Source organism: Cygnus atratus, chromosome 3 (assembly GCF_013377495.2).
Source record: "Cygnus atratus isolate AKBS03 ecotype Queensland, Australia chromosome 3, CAtr_DNAZoo_HiC_assembly, whole genome shotgun sequence".
NCBI lineage: Eukaryota > Metazoa > Chordata > Aves > Anseriformes > Anatidae > Cygnus > Cygnus atratus.
This window is the reverse complement of record NC_066364.1, coordinates 113,163,999-113,188,656: the sequence shown is the minus strand read 5'-3', so window position 1 is coordinate 113,188,656 and position 24,658 is coordinate 113,163,999. Positions and strand designations below refer to the sequence as shown.

General features: G+C 36.7%; 1 protein-coding gene across 5 annotated transcripts in view; it reads right to left on the bottom strand.

Moving 5' to 3' along the window:
• TASP1 (taspase 1) overlaps positions 1 to 24,658 on the bottom strand; it is an 83,951-nt gene that overhangs the window by 43,411 nt on the left and 15,882 nt on the right. For 3 of the 5 annotated variants that reach the window (XM_035552934.2, XM_035552939.2, XM_035552935.2), the window contains exons 6-8: positions 23,653 to 23,737; positions 17,449 to 17,528; positions 4,134 to 4,240 (exon numbers count right to left, since the gene is read on the bottom strand). In XM_035552934.2, coding sequence (XP_035408827.1) covers positions 4,134 to 4,240; positions 17,449 to 17,528; positions 23,653 to 23,737 — 272 coding nt within the window. Of the gene's footprint in view, positions 1 to 4,133; positions 4,241 to 7,782; positions 7,860 to 17,448; positions 17,529 to 23,652; positions 23,738 to 24,658 lie in introns of all 5 variants that reach the window. The other 2 variants (XM_035552938.2, XM_035552937.2) reach the window with 2 other exon arrangements.

Below are 24,658 nucleotides of genomic sequence, written 5' to 3'. Positions count from 1 at the left end.
CATTCGGACAATGCCCTTAACAATATGCTTAACTTTTCGTCAGCCCTGAAGTGGTCAGGCAGCTGGACTAAATCATCTTTGGAGGTCCCTTCCAACTGAAATATTCTAATTGAGTTAATATTGCACCAGTGTTGAAATGAAATACATATAATGCAATACTACAGTGTTCTACAGTATTTTTCGTGCAACTGGAACCCCTAAGCAGGAGTGTCATCCTCAGCTCTAACCCAGGACAACAGTAAGCTTCCTCTCTTGAACTACACACCTGAACAAGTTCTACACTCAGGAGCTGGCCATATTCAATATTAAAACAGATGAATGCCCTAAAAGTAAAGCAGAATAACTGAAAAGAGAAGGAGAGGTGAAAATTATAGATCCTAATTCAGGTATTATTAGCCCAGTTAGAACAACACTACTAAGTGGATTGCAAAGATACTGGGCAGTGGAGCAGGCTGCTCACTGGAGGTGCAGACTCCCAGCCCTTGGAGATTTTCAAGATTAGACTGGATAAATTTCTTCCAAACTTCTATGATTCTATGATTTCTGTATAAAGAAGAAATACTAATAGGATGCAGGTTTTGTTGTCCATTCCTTGCCCCCCTTTTATCAAAGGAAATTATACCCACAACAAAAAGTAGATTGATAGACAACTACAGATGTGAAAATCAAGCCCATAAAAGTTAGGAAATGCCAGAATAAAGGCCACCTGTGTAATCTTAATTCATGTTAAATCAAAGACTTGGGGTTCCCATAACGAACAGAAATACATGTTAGATAGATGAGGCTCAGAATAGACCAGTATGTTTTCCATATCATCTGACAGCAAAGAAAAAATGCTTGCAGCCTTTTTTTGCAGCATCTTATGGCTCAATCTGTCATCTAACTTCAGATCTAGCTCTTACTTGCATAAAATATTTGCCTTGCACATTTTTTTTCAGAGATATTTTAATCAAAAACCCACAAGCATTTACAAATATATGTTGCATGAAAACTTTCTTCAGCATTATTTTCTTTAAAAATTATTTTCTTTAAATGAAGTTCTATTTCATATCAGTATTTGCTGTCAACACAGTGGTATAGTTTGCTTGTTTGGGTTTATTTTATTTTTAGATAGGGAAATTTAGGAGGCTGGAATTTTTTGTTTATTTTTTAAGGGAAATGCCTATTTTAACATGCCCCCCGCCCAGCCTTCTGAAGGAAATTTGTATCAGTAAAACAAAGCAAATCTGCATTCTGCTTCACAGAACAGAAGTAGAGGCTGGGGTGTAGATTGTGATTAGAAAAAGAATCACTGCTGATGTTACTTTTACCTTTACTCAGCAAACTCAAAACCAGCATGGACCACTTCTATTCCACATCCAATGGGAAAATACATGATTGGATCTATTCTAGATTTATCTCTATATTTGTTCCCATTTCAACACTATTGACTTTACACACTTGTAAGTGATACCATAAATGTCTATAGTTCAGCCTTAAAACTCTTCTACCTACATAAAGCATACCAACAACCCTATGATTTCTGAACCAGTGAACGAAGAATTCTTCACAATCTAACAAAGGTATTGCCTGTACCTCTCCATACAAAAAGGCATTACGCCCCTGAGGAGTTCCAGGAAGAATGCACCTGGTGAGAAGACTTCCAATGACATGTTTCAGCTCTACAAACCATATGAACATCGAAAGATTCAGGATCCTGTCAAGTTGATACCAAGACAATCAACAGAAATACGTTAAATACTACAATTCACAAAGTTTAAATATATATATACATATATATATGTATACACACACACACATATATACATTTTAAAGTAGGCAAACTTAACAGACTGTCAAAACTCTAAAATAAGTCCAAATTTCATATGGGTCCAAGAGGGACTATAAGTGATCCAGCTTGCTTGCCCATAACTTTTTATGTATCTAATTCATAAATTTAACACCTTAAACTTTGAAATTTTGCAAGTTCCTGAGGAAACTTTATTATTATTTGGCCACATCTGTTAACAATTTCCATATTTAACTTAAGCTAATAATTTATATTAACAAGTCAATTTCAAAAACAGTTTGGGGGGTTTAACAGTAGTACCACAATTTAAAAATAATCTGTTGTGTAGTTTATATTTAGTTTTCCCATGGAACTTTATTACATTGAAACAGCTTCTCATTCTTTTTCAGATTAGTATACTTAAATTTTTATCAAAAGCTACATTTTCAAAACTGTACATTTTTAGCTGATTAAATTTAAATTTAACAGCTTAAGCTTCCAGTTGATTTTGACCTATCTTTCTTGGTTAGCGATACTACATCTTTACTTAATCCTTTCAGTTATGTTTTCCGTTCAAATTTAAAATTGTTAACATCCTTTCTACCTTGCTCTTCTCCTGACTTCTCAAATTTCAGAGATGAAAAATGACCAGGGTTTATAACAACTGTGCAGTACTGCGGCACATGAAGCAGGTAAGAGACTGAAAGTAGATAAACAATAAAACAGCTACCAATTCCTGCTTACAGGGAGAGGTCCCCAGCTCCAGAGAAGCACAACAAAAACAAAAATAAAATGAGTATTTAACAATTAAAAGTTAACCTTGACAAGAATGCTTACTTTTAAGTATTCAAGTATTTAAGTAGCTATAAAAATATTTTTAAGATGTTATGAGAGCTCAGCTTTGACAATATGAGTTTGGGGATCACAGTTCATGTGCCTCATCCTTGATAAACAGCTCCTTTCTAACAGCTTAGCGAGAACTATTCTACTTTTCTTGTAAAATTTACTCTAACAGAATTTTTCATTTCTATTTCATTTTGAGGAGTTAAGACTGCAATTATCCTATGTTCCGTGCAGTAAGACAAGCAGTCCACTTTGTCAGCGTGGTTTGGTTTTCACCCCCCCTCCATGGACACGATGCACCCAGAATGTGGACAAAACCACTGTGTTACTTTACTGCATTACTTACCGGTGAGTAGAGCTCTATTTGATCACCTCCTTTACCTACCATCATTGGCCTTTGAGGGTCTCCCATAAGCGCTGCACATGACTCTGGAGCCCTTGAAATTTCAAATTGCAGGTCGGTAAGCTCATGCATTGGCATATGTTTCAAGCATTGACTTGCCCCTTATTACATGAACTCCAATACTACACAGAGACCCCTCCTCCCTCAGTTACATTTTAACACTGTTAGGAAATGGAAGTTTCACAAGGAAATGCGTGAAGTCGTGTAAACAGGAAAAGTTGCAAAACCAGTAAATAACTTTCTCCCTCCTCTAGCCTTACTTTCTTTACAGGTCTTACCTCCCTGAATAATGAAAATTAGCACCCTGATAGAGAAAAGTCCTGATCTGAGAACAAAGAAGAAAAATGCTGAATTTATCACTGGTTTGCATTTGCATGGCAAAAAAAGTTGCATTCTCTGTAGTCCAATTCTCTATGATTTGTACATTATTTATACCAACATATGCAGCTAAATAAGGCAGTGGTCTGTCAGGTTACCAAAGCAAAAAGAAGCGGCCAACCCAAATGGCCACAGGCCCCAGATAAAGCACAAGGGTTTAATTTATTTAGCTAAAATTTAACAGTAAACACAAATACCGTGATCAACGTTTTCAAATGATAACAAAGGCTCTAAATTTAAACTAACAGAGTGAAGGAAACAGAGGGAGTCCTAATAGTTTTGTAGTACAAGTAATAGGGACCAGGTCAATGCTAGATGCATGCACAGATGCACATGTTTACCTACCTGATATTTCAAATTTCACCAATTCCAGCTCCATAATGCAGTGCGCTCAGGAAACATTTAAAAAGTGGGAAACACTGACAGAGATCCCAAGCTAAAGAAAATGTTTCAGGAAATAATTATCTGTTTGTGTTTACATTTGTCATATTTCCACTTCAAAATAGGCAAAATACATTTTCCATAGCATAGATAAATCCAAAGTGAGAGCTTGGCTTTCAAATAGCAAGGCAGAAAGTTTTAATTTGCACTAAGTTATCATTATATCATCCGAACATATGGGTGGCCAAGGAGAAGAATCTTTTGAGGCTACATTAGTCTGATCATACGTACAACACAAAATTTATCAGCAATCAGCTGTAAGCTTACAATGACACAATAAAATTTGAAACACAAACTAACCTTTTCATTTGATTGTCTTCTTTTCTTAAGTTGAATGAGATCCGTTTCCACCTTTTCAGCCAACTCCAGCTTCCTCTTGTTCCTCTTAAAAGCTGCTAAACTAAACCCTATAAAAATATTTCAAAACCATTTAACTAAATAAAACTTACTTAACTTAAACAAATACTGATAAGTTTACATTTTGGAGGTCTCTTTCCCCACGCTCTCAGCAAAAAGCATCAATAAAAAAAGCCTACAACAAAGTATTTAAGTTCCAGTACAAGCTGTTTACATCTTTTCCTAAATGAAAAAAAAGTTCTACTATTGTTCAGCAACAGTGATGGGTAAAATAACTAGTAGAAACAAGTTGCAGAACACATATGAAAGCTATGTCGGTCTAAATATCTCTCTGTTTGGCAAAGTAGCAGCACTCCACAGAAGAGAAAGGAATAAATGGCTTGCATTAAAATTATTTTTCACTGCTGACAAGTAAATAGATACCATGTGAGCTCATTCTGATACCCGTAAAATTAGGCTACTACTTTATTACATTATTTGAATATCTGTATGTTTACCCATATATTTAAAGCCACACATTAATCAAGCAATATTTTTATGTTCCATAATCCAACACAGTATAAAGACCACCTAGATCTTGAAAAGACAAACATGTATTTTCCACATCTAAGTCCCACATTCAGAATGAAAGTGTTTCCTAAAGTGCAATAAAAAAAAATATTAAAAAAATGTTATGCTGAAGAGTCCAAAATGACAAGTTGCCATTTTACAAGTTTCAGTCTGTGAATAACCTGCAGATATTGACAAATTTACTTTAAATCGGTTATGACTTCATATTATCTACATATTGACTTAACATTTCCATTGAAATGTAGAGAAAAGAGGGGAGAACAATGTCTTTTGTCACTTGTTCAGACATGGAAAATTAAGTTATTTGGAGGGCAGTATTTGCAAGTTGACACAATTTCAGTAAGTACACCAAATATCTACGAGCAGAGCCTTTATATGGGTGAGGAAGAGTGGTGCCTGGCCTCGGTATTCACAAAAAGTAGCTATTACATGGGGATATATATGCCTAAGCCTGTTACCTACTGCTGCCATTGGCTCCTGCCAATTCAGAAAAAAGCTGCGTAACCAGAGAAGAAAGACAAATATGAGAATACACAAGCCCATACATGAAAACCTGAACATAAGTTTTCCTTGTACTCCAGAATTGAATGCTAGTGGTATTCTCAAGTCTTCTGCAATATTTGCATGCCTACCAGTTTGAACATATGCTCAAGGATCACAGCAAAACTGGGAACACATGGGCTAGTTCCTAGCTGCTCTGCCAGCTATCCAGGGTGCTGTCATATGGCCTCTTAGCATCATCACTCCAACTATACCTTGGTTGCTACTCATCCAGCCTCTTCTTCCACAACATATGACATTCACCAAGTTTAATAGATGCATTCCATCCATTCAAGTCCTCAGTCTCTAGCTAAGCAATTAAACAATTTTCAGATTTTACCTTGTGCTTTAAGATACTATTTGTCTTTTCAAAACAATAAAAAAAACCTGAAGATTTGCTTTGAAGGACATCATTGATCACAGTATCTTATTAGCACTGTTAATTCAAAGTGGTAGCAGTAAGCAAGGATATGTACGGAAGAAGACAGACCATTATTGACAGCAAAGCATACATTTTACTAGTTGATAAGAAAAACTAAGTAGGAAATTGGGCTAGCAATGTACCACTTTGTCCATGTTTATAGAATGAATGACTCTCATACAAAGCAGAAATTTTGGCTAACAAAAAACTGCTGCATCCTGAGGTGTCAAATATTTTCAGTTCACGGGTACCTCAACTGCCTTTTAACTGTATGCTGGGGTAAAGACTTGTCGTGCATTTTCTCTCCACTGCTTTTTTACTTTGCTGATCTCATGGGGGAGCAGTGGTGTTTTGCTCCAACAAAGACTCTTCTTCTGGATGAGAAGGTCTCTAGAACCCCAGGAGATGGTGCGGCACGTATTTTGTTGTGTAGCTTAAACTATGTCAGATGTTAAGAAGACAGATGGAGAAGACAGTTTTCTAGTACCATTGAATGACGTAGGTTGGAAGGTACCTTAGGAGGTCATGTACTCTAGTCCCCTAGTAAAAGCAAGCCCATTGCAAAAGTGCTGCACAGGAACTTATGAAGTCAAATTTTGGATATCTTCAATGATGGAGATTCTAGAAATTTTCTGGGCTCCTGTTCCAGTATTTGATTAACCTCAATTTAAATTTGTAATTTTTCCTACTTATTCAGAATTTCCCATATCCTAATTTATGTCATTCCTCTCTCATCCTATCCCTGTACAGCAGACACCCCTGTAACTAGTATGACACTTAAATGACAAACACAGAACAGACTATGATAAGGAAGCTAGCATAGTGTTTTTCTAGAAAAAATACACAAACTTTCCCAGCTTCTTCCACCACAGTATCTACAAAACTTAATCACTAACTCCTACCATGAAAGATACCGTGATATTTGTCATGTGGGCAAGTTCATACTGTTATGCTAGCACATGTTAAAAGAGATGCCAGTCGTGGTTCATTCAGTTCTTTAGGATGACATGAATTTTGATCAGAAATAACTGAGGGTCTTGGGCAGAGGAAGGATTGTTTGTTTGTTTTGGGGGGTGTCTTTTTTAGGGAGCTGGGAGTGGAGGAGGGTAGGTTTCTTTAATATTGTGCCTCCTTTCCCTGAGTTACTTATATGAATCTATGTCTTAATTCACCTCTTAAGTATCATTAAATTTAGCATGAAACGTCAAACTTTTCCATACTGTGAGAGAAACAAAGTCTACTCAGACTGTGCTCACACTACACTCAACTTTAGAGTAGTTATTAGGACAATGTTACTTTAGCAAAGACTGATAATAATTGCCTTTCATTATTTATGGGAAATAACTATTATCAGTGATTCCTCTTGGCAGGATAAAACAGCTAATGCCTCCAAAGTGACCCAAGAATCACGAAAAAAAGGACAGGTTAGTAAAACAAAACCTAGCCATTTCCCTTTCTTCCTCTGACAAAGATTTTTGCCCAACTGCAGAAAATGAATTAAAAATAAAATGTCTGGAATCTTAAGATTGATTTTTTTCCATAATAAGGAAATAACAGCTAATAACAGGTAAAAGGCCGCCTGCCCCCATTTTATTCCTGCCTTCCAGGAACCTAGCTAGGTAAAACCACTAAGAATGCTATTTAACTGGCCAGTGCTTTGGTTGCTTTATCTTGTTCTACAGGTGACAAAGGAAACTAGAAAATACAAGTGAGCTTCATGCTAAATGAAAGAAAAAAATATTTTTTTTCTGAAAATACTCTGAAAGTTTGTCATCCTTGTCAAAGAACATACTGTGAGGTTTTGGTTCAATAAAACATTTCATGAACTAAAAAAATGCAGAATTAAAATGTACTTGTTTAATAATGTACATACAAGATGAAGTAAAACCCACTGGAAAATTATTTTGAAAATAAGCACTGTACACAGAAGAAAAACACCTAAACACAGAGCAAGTTCATAATTCAAATTACATCTAAAACAAAACAAAAACTCAACTCTGCTGTGCAAGGATACAAAGGAACTTCGTTTGTCCTAAATGACAGTACAAAAAACACTCTCACCTTCTCCAACAAGACAGCATATTCCAAGCTTGAGAAGAGGAAAAGGACAACACAGTGTTGAAGACAGGTATGTTTTCCTAAAACAAATGCAATATAGCTACATCAGCCTGATGTTGCACCTGGGCCAAGGAAAAAGGGAAGCAAGAGATAGAGCTTATTGACTGGGAAGGGGAGGAAGCTACAAAAAGGGTGGTAAGGGAACAGACAGGATTTTAGTTTGAAAAATTCCTGTAGTACAGCCCAGAGGTATTGTTGTTGAAATATATGGAAAGGTATTTAGTACAGCATCCTTTGATTTTACTCAAGAATTTCAAAGTTTAGATGAAAATCAGATATGTGCCTTGAGATAAAAGTCCTTGACAATTACTACACAGTAATAGTATGTACACTCAATCTTAAAAGAATTGCATCTCAGAAGCCACAGAATATAACCAGCCCTTCTGTTTTGCTTTCTTGTTTATGCACATACTGTCATAAATAAAACTACTTCAGAGTTGGTGGGAGACAAGAAAAAAAAAGAACAAAAAAACCCACAGCTTTACAAAATGATTGTCTGTTAGCGTTTAAATGTCATACTCAGGCCTCATCCAGATGAAAGACATGTAATGACTGACAACAAAAGCAAAGCATAGCAGAATCAGAACATTATTAAAAGCTCGGGACTTCAGTTTCTCACATTTATGGCACTTGCCACAAGCCCCTGCAATGCAGCATGGGGTACCTTTAAGAACAAATCATCTTCAAGGGCCTGAAAACATCTTCCCAGTCCTCCACATTCTCCCTTCAACCCCACAAGGTACCAACAGGAACTCTCCATGTGCACTCTGTACCTAAAAGCCCTACATTTTGGGTCTATTTGTAGTCAGTGGTAGAAGCACTGAGAGGAATACGTAGTCACAGCAGAGTTGTGGAAGCTGAAGCAAGCACAGGGGTTTTCCTGCAGAGTAGGTTAAGTGGCTGAGCACAGAACAGGTAGAAGCAGAACCTACTCAACACCCCTCACCTGCATGAGTGGTCGGTATTAGCAGAGATGGTGTCAGAATACGTGCTTATTTATTACCTATAAATGTGGAAGAAAAATCTCACAGGAACATCTTACTCAAAATTAGAATGTTACAGGTTATCCCAGTTTGAAAAGGTTCCAGTATTACTGGGCACACTGATGAGAAAGAACCACAAATTCTTCATTACATAATTCATTAGCACAAGCTCTTCATTTTACACGTGTATGACCATGGCTAGGCAATTAATACATTTTTAATAGGGTTTTTACATCATTATTACCATTTTACAGATATAGATGAGAAAGTAACCTGCAGTAAGCAGGTCAGTGGAACAAAAAGAAACAGAACATTGGTCTGAGTCGGTTCAGAGATGTCATGTGTGTGACACTTGTTTGCCATAAAAATTCCACATCATTTTTTCATCTCTTGTACTAATTCTGTTGGCACTCTGGAACTTTGATCATTCCCATAACTCCTGTTACTATGTTATAATATGTACAAGTAAATATTTAACCCAAAATCTTAACAGTTTACTATTTACTGATACAGCAACCGATTAAATGAAACACAACTGTATTCCCTGTCCTACACCACTCTTCCGTGATAATTCCTCCTGACCACTGAACTAAACCCTTAGCATTCAGAGGTTACACTGTGCTGTTCTGCACTGCAAAACAGTAAACCAGGCTCACTTATAACATCCAATTAGCCCCCTAACACCACTTCTGTTAAGTCTCTTTTGGTCACATGCACTCCTGAAATCATTCCAGAGCAGTAATCCTTTCTCCTAGTCACCTTGCACACACCTCTGTCTCATGCAACCCTCGTTACCTTACTTGACTTTTCTGATTCATAAAACAGAACAACTTCAAAAACAATTTTCTGTATTTGCATTTGTATTTGTATATGCAACAATTTTGCATGCTGCATGCTCTCCTCCTTTGATAAAGCTCTTCAAAATCAACTCTGATGAAGAAAAGTTTTAGCAACATATTTACAGGTCCTCCCCAGTTTCATTTACCCACAGGTAGGATTCGAACTGACCTGACATTTTGTGTATCCAAGGGATATTCTCCTTGAGACTGAGCTTGGAGGAAACTGACCTGTTGGAAACTACTGCTGTACGTGCACGCAGGCACGTGGCTGTACTGAGGCACGTGTACATTGACAAATTCTCAGTGACAGCAGTTGTAAGCACCAGCTGGAACGAACACCAAGAAACTGAGATCATTTGGATACAGGCAAAGTCCACAATCTGATTTCTATAGCAGCACAAAAAATCTAAGTCCATGGGTCTTAAAATGGTGTTTTTTCCAGTGTTAAAATCAAGAAAAGCCAAATCTGGATTATTAGTTTTGAACTGTAGGGTTCATAACGAAAGAACAATACAAGGCGATCACAACCATGTAAGCTTGTGGACCTTAAACCATCTAGAGTGAACCTGCAAACAGAAAGGGAGTTATTGAACTTAAAAACAAAATTTTATAAATATAAAATGGGACACTCTACAACCAAGCAATCATTAGACTGAGACTTGGGAATCACTAGACTGATGCACAGTTCCCGAGTTACTGTTTTACAGAATCACAGAATCACCTAGGTTGGAAGAGACCTCCAAGATCACCGAGTCCAACCTCTGACCTAACACTAACAAGCCCTCCACTAAACCATATCACTAAGCTCTACATCTAAATGTCTCTCCAGGGATGTCTCTCCAGACCTCCAGGGATGGTGACTCAACCACTTCCCTGAGCGGCCCATTCCAAAGGCTAACAACCCTTTCACTAAAGTACAGTCTTCTCCAACTCCTAGACCTCTAATAATTTTCCAGTAGCATTACTGATGGCTTTAGACTTCCTATTCACAGACACTACACAGAACTTTTCCTGAGTCCTCTTTCACAGCCTGTAAGAAATGGTGGAAATGGACCAAAGAACATTAATAATATTTTCTCTTATTTAAGAGAGAAAGTTACTATTGTCCTATTCATGGACTCCTTCAAACTACTGAATTGTATATGCAGAACAAAATGTAAGACAGTCTTTTTCTTCTTTTTTTTTTTTGAGAATGGTAAAATTGATACATATCTACTTATTAATTCTAGGTCTGTGTACTTTGAACAGTCCTGTAGCTGACCAGCTGTTTATTATAGTACACTAACATTTCTTGCTCAAAGGTAATGCAAAAAGTTTTTAATAAGAAGTCCATATTTCCATAAAATTCCCATGTTTTTATAAGCCATACCAATTCACTTCAGTACTTTCAGGCTAGCTTAAAAACAGATACGATATTTAAGTGGACAACTAAGTTTTCAGACTCAAGTAACAGATACAGATTTCTAGCTTCGTTAAATCAGAACTCAAGGTCAGGACAATACCTTTGTATTTACAGTGGTGGAACAGAAAGCCAGGAACACAAACTCCACTGTTTCTATTACAGGCATTACAAATTGTTATGCAACAAAACATTACGCAAGCTATGAGGGTTCAGCAAGCCTGTTTAAAAGCAAACAGTAAATTGAAAATACTAAGAAAACTCAAAAACTCTTCTTAAGTCTTTGGAGTACAGAGTACAGATGGAGCACAGAGCTCTGACCAATCATATAGCACCCCCTGGCAGACATTTCTTATAGTCAACTGAAAGAACCCAAAGGAATTTTCTGCATTTTATCTTTTTACTCCATATTAAAAGAGAATGCAACTATTGGAGAGAAGAAAATTAAAACGGAATATACTAGCAAATTAGTTAACCCACAGGAATTAAAATGATCCAACAAGGAATTCTGTTGAGCAGTTGCTAAAATGAATGGCACAAATAAAGACAGACAAAAATAAATTTCGTTTTAACAAAGCCATTTTAAATGACAAATTAACACCACTTATGCTTCTGTTGAGATCAAAGACTATTAGTGCTACTTCCCATGTCGCCATACTTTGACAGACAGCAGCATGAAAGGAAAAAAATACTCTGCATCAGAAGTGTATGAAAGAATTAACCTATCTTTTCAGAGCGCTACCCTATAGATCTGTCCTTTGTGGCAAGGACTCAGGGTAAACTATTGCTGAATATATCATTTCTTACTACATCCTGGAAGAAACCCCTTTCTCTTCATCAGGCAGCCTTTCCTGCTCCCTGGAAGATTTTCACTCAAAGTATCTTCTGGGTGTTTTGGCCCAAAATTTTTCCAGGCTAACTTACAGCCTGCATATAGGTGGCACTTGGTTGGATTTCAGAACTGCAAGTGAATCTGCAATATTATGTCCAGCTCCAGGGAGCCTTTACACCACATCTGTTTTTCTTTTTTTTTTTGTGTGTGTGTGCAAGTGAAACTTGCATTTACCAGGGCTAATTTAATTTGCATATTATAGAACACAAGTACCAACCCTTACTGTTAAAAAGAAGCATCTTCTGAGAGATACTTCTTAGTTTCCTAAACCAAGATAGGCACTCAGAAATTCCACTACACAGAGCAGATAAGCAAGCTACCTAGTAAAATCCTCCAAACCCCTGAGTTTCTCTCCAGATCTCCTCACCCTAAAACCGAAGAACCAAATCACAGTCTATGCCACTGCCCTGAGCTACTGGCAGAACCTTCTACCATGGTTCCAGCAATACGACAAACATTTTTCTTACTGCAATAACAGTGAAGTGGAGGAAAAAATGAGGAGGTGTGAGGAGGGTTGGAAGAGAGACAGGCCAAATATTAGCAGTACCGATGCACAGGGAGGCATATCCTGGCAGTAGAAGTTTCACCATCTGCATGGCATCTAGAAATGTCTCTCCTTCATTAAAGAAACCAAACAGTCATAAGGTAAAATGGAATATCCTTACATAGACAATAAAAAATACTGTAATGGTTGAAGTAAGAGAAAACAAAGCGGGAGTAAATGGCCTGTTACAACTGGAATGCCAAACCAACACATAGCAGCATCAAAACAATGATACAAATTGATGATGCTAACTTTGTCAAGGTAAGCACTGGACAGAAGAACTGAAGAAGGATTCTGAGTCAGTGACTGACAATAAACCAGCAGATTTTATTCAGCAGATCTCGAAATAATGAAAAAGAGGTAGTTATTCAAATAAACCATAGTTGAGCTGTGAAGGTCTTTACTGATGCTAGAAATTAATGTGGGCTCAAGAGCACAAAATACCATCGATCACCTCTAAGTATGCAGGAACCAGTCCTAATTCAGGAGCTTATTGTCTAGGACAGCAAATGGGGTAGGGAAAAGGAGGTAAACATTCACTCTGCTCATTCCTTTTTCTTCAAGCATCAATTTTGGCTACGTTTGGTTTCCAGTTACTGATGTAGGTACTCCTGCTCTTAAGGAATACAACTTACTGAAGTACTTATGGTCCCTTCCACACCATTAGAGTTAGAGGTACAAGCACACTGCACAAGTGTACTTCTCTTTCTCTTTAAAGACTGTATACTTAAGCAGCCCCATGTTATGTCAAGTAGGAAGACAATACCCAGCAGCATTAGCTGTGCAGTGATTATGATTTTTTTGGCAACAAATACTAGATTAGGTCTACCACAGCTTCAGATATAAAACTGACGTTCTAACTTAAAGTCCCTTTGTGATGCCTTGGTTGGATTTTAAATGAAGTGCCATAACTACCGTCTCACAAATAAAAGGCCTTACGGCTGTTAATGCGGATCTCCAGTTTCATGCCAGTTTCTAGGCTGCTAGAAATTGAACTCCCCCTTTCAAACACAATTGTACAAAGTAGATCCACCTTAACATTATATACATAGTATACACATTCCCACCCAGCCAGGGCTGATGGCATCAACCATCAAAGATGCATAATTGTAAGGTGCTGTCTTGTACCACATTATCTTTGTCAAATCAACTGCTTTGCATCTACTGTAGGCTGGACTGAAAAACAGAGATAAAAGTGGTTTGGTTATTAGTAGTGCAAGCAGAGATATTGGCAGTTGAAGCTGTACTTCACACTTATGTTGCCAATTTAGAGTAAAGCATACATTCAACATTCATGAGAGGTTGCATGATACAGTCAATTAGAATTTCTAAATTGTAATTACACTCTTAAAATTTTGATCACACTTTCAAAGCAGTCTCTCTTACGCAGGGTAATGAAGTACTATCATAAGCTTGTATGGGCTCTAGTATGGGCAGGAATTATTAAATTCAGCTTTTTTGCAGTCTGTAGGCAATGCAAGCAGATCACATTTCATTTTTTTTCTTTTTTGCTTTTGTTTTTTTTTAAATAAAAGAAAAAACGCTCACTCTACTGGAAGCCACCAGATTTCTACATACAGTAGAAATCCCATTTCCTTGCACACTTGGCAAACCGAAGAAGACAAAGCAGGTGAGCCTTGACATAACCTTAATGTAGTTCAACAAATAACATGGTTTAAAACGTCATTTCAGTTTGGTGCTCAAATACTTTGAAAGTTCTCCGAGAATTATGGAGTGTGACCACAAAGCTGATCATGCAGCTTTCTTTGTAACTGATCATACAGAGAGCTCCATCACTATAAAACCAGCCACACAATCCCACAGCCTTATAGCAAGTATAACATTTCTCTTGCCTTCTCAGGTCCAGGAAAAGGGAGACAGAATAATGTGTCTCCAAGAATATTTTTTCCATGTGCAGCACAGAGACGCCAGAACATATGCACCTAGTTCTCCTTGTTGATACTTGTTGCAAGTGTATGTCTACGGTTTGAGTTAGAGCTTTGGTGGTGGTTTTTTTCGGTGTTTTGTTGTTGTTATTGTTTGTTTCTAATTAAGTTACCGGCATATTTTCCCTGACATTTGGCAATTATTTTGGATCTGCACTTTACACAGCTACCCAACAGTCAGATCATTTCAAGTTAATTTACCCCCCTACTCTCCACGAAAACTCTAAATAGCAAGCATAATCAAAACCTCTCCCAATTTTTGAAATTCCTTGCATTATACAGTCCAAAAGCTCACTTCAAATGAGATCCTTTGTGGTTATTTGAAAACAGCTTTCTCTTTCATTGCAATTTCTGAAGTCACTACTAACACTGGAAAAAAAAAACAATTTTGACTTTCTTGCATGTTACCCATGAGACAGTTTCCAATTGCTTTCAGCTACAACAATTGAATGTAACGCTCAAGGTGTTAGTGGTTACCTTCCAGCTTCACTAACCAGAAGTCTACAACTTAAGAGAGTAACTTTCCTAAGGACTGTTAAGGAAATCAACATATTATTATTTTCTGGAAGTGATTTTTCATGCTTTTGTTTAGTTTTGCCCTTTTTATTTTTTTTAAAGAAAAATCAAATGTACAAGCTAGTGATTATCCTGCACAACAAAGTATACTCAAATTCTTGGGAAAACGACAATGTTTAAGTTGCTCAGGCAGTTGTTTTTGTTGTTGTTGTTGTTGTGTTTTTTTTTTCTTATATATCCATTTTAGTTATTTAAATAGTGGTCACATTCATCTCATCTTTTTTTGAGAAGGAATCTGAAGCACAACACTATAATAGTCTAACACCTCCATTCTGTAAATTCGGTTGGCTATGGACTATAATTTAAGCTATGGAAAAGCAACAGAATTGGAGAACATCTGTGAAGAATTCAGTTTAAGAAATTTGCGCATTATTACAAAGTCTCCTTGCCACTGTTTTTTTCCAGCGTACCCTTCAAGTACCCTAAACTGAAGTCATTCTAGCAAAACCTTTACATGGCCAGGAGTTGCACTCACTGATCCTTGTGGGTCTCTTCCAGCGCAGGATATCCTATGATTCTGTGACAGTCTGCATACAGGTCCTAACAGTCACAGCCTGCTTCACAGCATCAGCTCATTCCCAGAGCAGGTCCATCCTGTGCAGTGACTCAAGCATATAATCATATATATGTGTACTTCACTGCATATAAACCTGGGTGGAAGTGGGGTGTGTGTCTGGGGGTGGGAGGGGGAGGTGGTTGGCTTCTTCAATACCGATATTTAATACCAATACTTTATTCATTGACATTGCAACAGGAAATGACATTTCTGCATTGACTTAGCAATGGGATTAACTTCTCAATTCTGGAGAAGTTTTAATGGAAATTGTTTTGCCAAATAGATATATGCTAAGTGTGCTGAGGAGACAAAAAGAAATCACTATTTTTTTGGAGCTAGTTTGTGGAAAATACATCAAATGAGATTATTCTTCTTCTATGTCTCCAATGTAAATTCAGTCTGCGTTAGGTAAACCAAAGTAAGGTCAACCAAGTAAGGTCATCCTTATTTTTAAGCCTTCACAAGCAGATTTGCTCTGACCGCAGTAAATTTTAGCAAATAAAAGAACATTTGGAAATTAATGTTAGAAACTAATCATCTCCGTCACAACAGGAAGGCAGTGGTACTAGAAACGGGGTAAACGTTTGTGCATTCAAACAGAGCTAGTCAAGAAACTCTCCTTCCGGAGTATCTCCTGCACATACACAGAAAATACATCCGAAAAAAAAAATCCTTTAGAAGTTTTTCCTATTTTCTAAAGTCAAAGAAATAAATCTGTTTTGCTTAACTGGGCCCAAAAGTTGTTTTGCAAATACTGATCTGAATAGCAGATAGATGGAGCAAGTTTAAGTCATGTGAGAATAGAAATCAAAATTTTTTTTCAAAATGGAATGCATCATGAATATGTATGAAAATTGGTATGATCAAGTGTAACAGTACTACTATTTCAGGGGTTACATTTGAGTACTGAGTATTATCAACTCTGAACTGCAACTTATGGATGTTTATCTACATTTAGAAGTACGTCCAATAAAAGCCTTAATAGCAGCCCTGGGTTTCAATTTCTGGGACTACTCAAATATTTCATGCAGTAATCTTTTAAACTGTAAAAAATAGAAATATTGTATAATTGTCTGTCTTCTTGGTAATGAACTCTGACTTATTTCCTGCACAGGAAAAATAGGAAGTATAAGGCTTGTTCTCACCAAAACAGCAAGCTACAAACGAATGGTAAGGGCACTTGCCAAAAGGTTGGGGACTGAGAAAGAAAAGGAAGGGGAACTACATCCTCCTTTCCATGGGTACATGCACAAATTTTTAGCCTAGTTTTTAGAAGGTGTATCAATATACCCCAATCACTTTCTTTATTTTAAGAAAAAGAAGGCTTTTATAAGAAACCTGGCCACTCTTAGTGTACAGTATATTTTGAGTCATGCTGGACTGGGTCATCCCACCATATTAGATGAAGAAAAGACCAGCTAAGTTTAAAAAAATAAATAATAATAATGGCCTGTTTATAACACACAATCCTGGACAAAGAATCAGAGCTGGATGTAATTACAGAATCTGAGACTATTTAGATACATGGCTAGTTGGTGCCTTTTGGATCCAAGATGGATCACAACTTGAGCTGTTTGAGTCTATATTTTGGTTAAAGAATAGTAATTAAAAAAAAGTCCTTTGTTGTATTTAATCCTAGAATCACAAATTCATTTGAATTACATGTTGCTAAAATGCAGCTGAAGTAACAGTTCTTAATTTTTGCTATTTAGATACTTAATAGAAAATGATTAAACTTAACCATCCTTATATACCATAATACCATAAGCTAGTTGAATGTTAAGAACTGTGACATGATGTGCACCTCAACGTATGAGGCACTATTTTAAATTATTCTGTCCTGTTCTTCCTACTCACACCACCAGTTTACTCACTTGTAGCCATGATACCTGGAGGACATGCTGGTATCCCGTGATCAACTGCCCATCTGTAAGCTCCTTCACCAACTAAAAAGCTAGGAGACACAGAAGAGGGAGTTTAAACAAAACCATATAACAAATCCCCCTTTCCTTGCAATTATTTTTTCTATTTGGTTTGGTCATTTAAAAATTGTAAGCTGTCTGCATTTCACAGAAGTGTCAGCTATAATTCAGTTGGCAACCTTATGTAGTTTCATTGAAAGACTGCAGCTCTGACGTTAAGTTTACTATTGAATAAAAACACATGCTATTAAATTTGAAATGAATTACCAAATAGCACCAGCTCTTAATTGCAGCTAAAACAGCAGAAAGTTGTCCATAGGCTTGCTCTCTATAACAGCTGTGTAAGATCCTGAAGACTAACAACATGGGATGAATGACAAAAAAAATGGTAAGACATTTCCAGTGAAGTTAGTCAGTGCTACTGGAATATCAAGAATTACTTTGGGATGTATGACACAAGTTAAAAATAAGTTTTATTTAGAAAGACAGAAGTCTATCTGTCTTTCTATAAGTCTGGTGTTTTATGAAGCGTTTGCAAATGAGACAAGTCCACTGAATATTTAACATAATTGAGGGGCAAAAAAATTTAAGTTTTTTTGTAGTCAATACTTAACATTTTACAGTAGCGAGATAGCACATACTGCCATGATAATGAATGATGTCAAGAGTTATACACAGACATGTTCCTTTTAGGAAAAAAAAAAAGTTATCTCAATTATCTACACCACTTCCCCTTAGATAAATTAATCTGAATCCCTGAAAAAGGGAATGTGGTAGTTGAAAATTACACATTTTCAGAAAGCTGTTGAAAAACAGCAACAGCAGCAACATAGTAAAGGACACCTGTTTCCAGTCACTACTTCCTATTTCCCTTTTGAAATAAGAATACCACAACTGCCTAATGGGCAAAAGAAACAAAGACTGAGGACTTAGAATAATTTCAAAAAGCTTTACAGAAATATCGGAATTATGAATATGAGGTTAAAAAAGTTATTTCAGCTATGCAGAAGTCTCCTTGACCACATAATACTATCAATTCCTGAGAACATTACTGACATAGAAAATTTATTGGCATTACTACTGCTGCAAATTTTCTTGATAGCATTATATCTGACACCTGCAGCTTTCAGTACGTAGTGTTTTGCAGTGGTACTTTCCATTTTTTCTATGACACAACCATTACAAGTTCAGTCTTTCCTTACCTAAGTCTCAAAAAAAAAAGTTTCTCTAGATAATTTGAATTGTTAAGCATGTATTTCTTACCATTGTTAGTGTAGCTCCGGATAAATATTTTTTCATGTTGCGAGATACTGTAGAGTAAGTTACTGGGTACTTTGGGAGAACTCAAGTGTCTCCTTTTAGGTAAGCTAGTGATCGAGAACAACCTGTCACTCATATCAGCATAAGAGAGAAATGCAAATTGTAGCCAAACTGAAGTAAGTAGTATTCTCCACTGACTAAAAGAAGTTTTCTTTCAACTATACATTCTCAGGAAGTGAGTAATTGCTTCCTGTTGAATAAAATAGAGGAAGGGTAGTTGCAAAAAGTACCATGATCAGATATGAGGAGTCTTACATACGATAACCTGAATAGCACAGATCAGTCAGAAACGCTACATTTTCCTGACATCTCACAATTGCTTCTGTTATGCTTAGAGACACAAAAACAGTCATTAGTATTTACAAAGCAAGAAAAAAAGCCCCCAAGAATGTTCAAGATGTACTAAGTTGTTCAAAACTTAAGTAACGTGACTTTTATTTTGCTCTCGCTTGTGTCCTTAACTCCTGGATTCATCTCCCTGGTTATAAGGTGGACACAGACTAAGCATTTTCCTGTTCTGGTCCCAAAGAACAGTTAGTGCTTTTGCTTGTTTGTTTGTTTGTTTTAATTTTTCACTTCAGATGTCTTGAAAGGACAACATAATCACAGAGGAGTTGCAATTATCAGTTTGCCAAAAAATCAGGATCTCAGTGCTTTGTTATCCATACCACCTGTACTCCCTCCTCTAAACTGATACCGAGATAGCTAGTTAGCAAATCCTACAGACATACAGCATGAACTCAGCTCTGCAGGTAGCCAAATAATTATAAATCTAAACAAGACTAAATAGTCTTCACACCACCCCAAAAAGCAAGTTTCTGTGATCTGGTTCAGCTCACAGCCACTGATCACAGGGAGGTGGGAAGGTGGGAACCAGCAGTCAGGCACTCAGGAAACTACTTTGGGTGCCATAAGACACATCCATATACCTACGTAGAAGAGCTGCAGCAGGCAAGAATGAACAGGGCTATAGTTTAAGCTGGCATAAAAGCAAAACTAACCCTATACAGCTACCACCAAGCATGATTAACCAAGGAAGAGGGAAAATAGGGAACAAAGCCCATGGGCTACAGAAAGCAGCCAAAACTCTACTGAGTCTCAAAAGCCTTTAGGCTAGTTCAAAATACATTTTTTTCCAAAAGGGAAAACAAAAACAAAACAAAAACAAAGGATGAATGACAGTTTGTGCTCTGCTACTCTGAAAGTTTGTTCTACACAAACAAGATAAAAAGATGCAAATGTATCAAATGAAGAGTACTCTGCAGCTGGTACAGGCTCCGAACACACAGAAGATGAAAAAGTCCTCCTAGGACCAAGTCCACATTTAGATGTGCTTTCCAATTCCAGGGAAACTACAACACAGTAAGTGAAAATGCAGGCAAAGGACTCTTAAAATGGTCCTTTTAGGCAAATTTTCACAAGAACACGGTTCTCCTGGTGATGGTTGCTCCAAACAGGACCATTTAATATGGGCTGTATGGAGGCAGGCTACATTGAGCTGAACAGAAGTGGCAGAAGAGGGTTAGGTTCATGAAAGATGGTCAAGGTGATCCTGAATATAACAAATTTTGTAATGTTTATTTTAAAATGCAGCAATCACTCTGAAATCACTCTTGCATCGAAGAAATTATTCAGATGACATTAAGAACAGAGATAAAAGGTGGTGAGAATCTTCAATCTACACACTTTCTTGACTATGCACTGCCCTGCAAGTTGCCCAACATACTTATCCTGTCTATAGCACTATGCATCACAGGAGTGAAAACTGCAAAACCCTGCATGTCCAGAGGGGGGACAGGGGGGAAGTCCTTCTTCCCATACGGATTATTATTAATACTGAAAAAGGGATACAAATATGAACTTTGAAATCAATAATACAAAGGAATTGTTAAAAAAGGAGACATTTAGGTCTATTTGTACCATCTTGCAATCCTTACATATCTAAAGTGAATAGTAAAAGATGTAAATAAGCTTTTTTTTTTCTCTTAGGAAGATCAGGTATCCCTCATTTCAGCATATGAAATAGAAAAAAAACCTTAAAAGCTATTAGTACAAAATGTCTAATCCATTATTCTGGGACCAAAGACCACTCTCGATGATCCACCCAATGTGTAATTGTGCAACTATAATTGTTCTTTCTTTTGTAAAGTTATACAATGATTAGGAATGTCTTATAGGATAATATGTAACATCGAAGAGTTCAGTATTTTCTATCATTGCACACACACGTGGAGAACATTCTGCCAACAACAAGCTGAATAAACTATGAGAAAAGGTGTAAGGACCTTAGAACAGCTTTAACAAATACACTCATACATGCAGGAATTCTCTACTAGAAACCTTTTAAATTTTAATTTGGATAGTGGGATTCTGTGTTTTGAATGCGACAACAAGATAGTGTTCCAGAATGACCAGACTACAGAGCAATTCCCAGCAAACTGCATACATGTATCAGTCAGGACACTTGATCGCTCCTTCCCAATAAACTTACCATCTCCAAATATTCACACTCATTAGAATTTCTTCTACTGCAAATTAGAAATGTGCCATTTTGAAATGTCACTGTACAAATGGGTGCAGAACAGTGGTAAACAGGCCAAACTGACTGCCTCCATATGTTCTCTTACAGACAAGCCTCTCCCTCTATAATGCCACTTCTACTGATCTCACAGTTCCTGAATTTCTCTCATGTGGTCCTGTGCCAAACATTCTAGCCAGAAAACATTGAGCTAGCTTAGCTCATGCTATAGAAGCTGTCTCTACCACTAGGCTTCTTTAACAAGATAAGTTCTTAGGCTATGCAGTATCTGTAAGATTCCCCAAAGCACTATTTGCCCACAAGAAACAAGATGAAACTTGCGTATCTTCACAAATAAAAATCCGTTACTAAAAGCCTAACACTTGGGAAGACCGCCAAAAATACAGCTGTTCTCTTGCTACTTGACAACATATTTTCCCAGCTTGTGCTGGAATATGTTTCACTCCTGGAACAAGAATGTGTTACGCCAAACCCTGCCAGAAAGGCAAGGCATGAAATTGTCAACAGTCAACACCTACAACGATCATAAGCTCCATTCCGAACTCAGGATACCCTGCGCATACAGAAGCATCTACCAAAGCAAGCTACTGTGTTCCACTACTATAGATTGTTCCCAAGGTAACTAGTTTTTTTCTAATAAAATCCATACTCAAAATTCAGAATGGGGAAGGAGAAATTGAAATATGTATAGGTAAATAAGATCCAAAGCATTTGCACAATAAGCTGAATGTGTTGGCTCTGAAGACAGTTCACTTCTCACCTTGACAATTTGAGCTCCCTTGTCTTTTACAGTGTTTGTTAGTCAAGACCTTGCACAGTGTTGGAAAGATTTAGTCTTGTCTTCTGAGGACAAGAGGATATAGTTTCTTTTCCATTCAGTTATTTTTAAAATAATAGCGACATAAACTAGGTCATGAAGTTACAGAAAACATGCTAAAATAGGATACAGACTATCCCAGGTACTCTTCCTTGCCACAGTTAGAGAAAATACTGTGATGGTAGAGACAAAACTAAATCACAGGTGCTTGCTCCTGTAGGAGACTACAAAATTCCCCTGTTCTGAAAATAAATAAATAAATAAAACCAACAACCACCTCATTTGACACCCCCTTTTAATGTATTTTGTCTAAACGCTGGCTTTCTCCTGAAATCTCAAGCAATAAGCTACTTGCAGCAACTGAAATTGAAGTTCCTATTCCTTAGTAAACTTCTCCTCCGAAAAAGAAGTTCTCGCTAACTACAATTACTCTTTCCTTCTTTTAGTAAAGAAAACAGCTTTAAATGCAAAATCTGCTTGTTGATGGGCTGGTTTTGGAGGGCCTGTTTTCAACCTGTGACCTACCTTTGCAGCATTACAGAACACTGAAATAGTAGTTTCCCTCACTATTTAAACTGGAATACTGTACTATCAGATACAGACTGACTATTTGGATAGTTTTATAGGAAGAATAACACAGTAAGGAAAGTAAAATCTGTAAATCTGAATATAGGAATTTCAAACAATGTTAAGTGCTGATTTAACACATCTGCCAATATTGCAGTCAGTGAGCAAACGGTAGCAAATTTTTGCAGTGAGTATGATAACTGAGGTAACCACTTTGAGTTCAAGATCTCTACTTGCCAATTTAAACTGTTGATGAAAATAAGATGCTTTTAAGATCAATCAATTCCAAAACAGTTCTTGGATTCTTTCCAGTAATATTCAAAGTTGTCATGTGCTTAATAGTTTCCTCTTTCATATAGGTATTATACCAATATCAATAAAGCATGTTTTCATTGTTGCTGTAAATACTATTAAATTCATGTTTAAAACAACTTCCAAGTAAACAATGGAAATTTTCATGTTTTAGCTACAAAATAAAGCCACATAGTCAGTGAAGCAGGATTCTTTTACATACTTTTTAAAAGCTGTGTGTTCTTGCTTGTTTGTTTTTTTTTAAAGGTAAACAGAGGCAAAGGTAGTAGAATTTCATTTTAACTTTGATGCGTTCACAGATTTTTCAAAATGATATAGTAAAAACCATAAGAATTCAGTATGACGTAACTTTGGAAATAATAACAGACAGAAATTATCACAAACTGACATCTCCATCTATCCACAATACTTCTACACGTAGCTGCATCAAGTGCACAAGATGCTTCAAGATCAGAGAACAAAACTTAGCTTCTTTTTAAAAGCACGCTATAGCTGGTATGTAAAACAGCATCAGCCTTCTTTGGATAAGATATAGCCTTCAAATATCGCATGCAGTAGAGACATAAGACTAAAGTAAAGACAAGCAGAACAAAGCAATTACCAAGGTGGAATTCTGCCAGCAGAGAGTTTTCCCTTCTGCCCTTCACACAACAACCTATTTGCAACTGAAACCGGATTCTTGATCCCTGAAAAGAAAAATTAGCAAAAAAAAAAATGGGAACAAAACATTAAAATATTTTTCCACATTGCATTTTAATGTTCATTTTGGCAATGGAAGTCAGCTTCCTTTAATTTCCAAGGCTTTGGCAATTCAGTAAGAGATACCTCAGGGTGCTATGTTTCAATTTAATAACACTTTTTATCAGTTTTTCCTTCACATATCCTATCAGTGGTGGCAAGGCCTTCTAATCAACACTTGCTTTTGTTTTGTTTTTTTAAAGAAAGAAGCATACTGAAATATTAGGAGTGAATGCCTACCACAGAAGTCTCAAAATTAACTCAGTGGTATTCTACAGGCCAAAGACTTTTTATGAGTATTAATTTTTCAAGACGGAAAAAGCTTTCATTTGGATCTATCTGGCCAGAACAGGGATTATAGGATTCAGGTTTAGCTTTTTCTCACTGCCTCATTTTCTCCTTCGCCATGGTTTGAAGGATATTTTTTGTAACAAGCAAGCCCTGAAACACTTCATTTCACTATTTATTTTAGATTTATATCTACATGAGGAAGTTATTACCACAGTTTAGAACTATTCTAGGATAAAGAACAAAGCTTGAAACATTGTCAGAAAAGCTATTCAATAGTAACAGTTAAGGCTGTTGAACATACTTAGGGCAAGAGCTCAGCAATCCCTATTTGGGACTGTATATTTGTTTTGTAATGAAAGGTAAAGCTAGGCAAAAAGGAGAAGAAAAACACATTATTTCTCAGATTAAATAAGTCCTGTATGCATATTCATCAAACCTCATAATAGTTTCACAAAAAAAAATAATCCAAATGTAACTATTCATGTGAGAAAATTTATAATGAAAAAAAATCCACATTGAACAGAAATTTTATGTTGCAGGCAAACAGCTTGACAGATGATTAGCTAAACCCGTTCTCA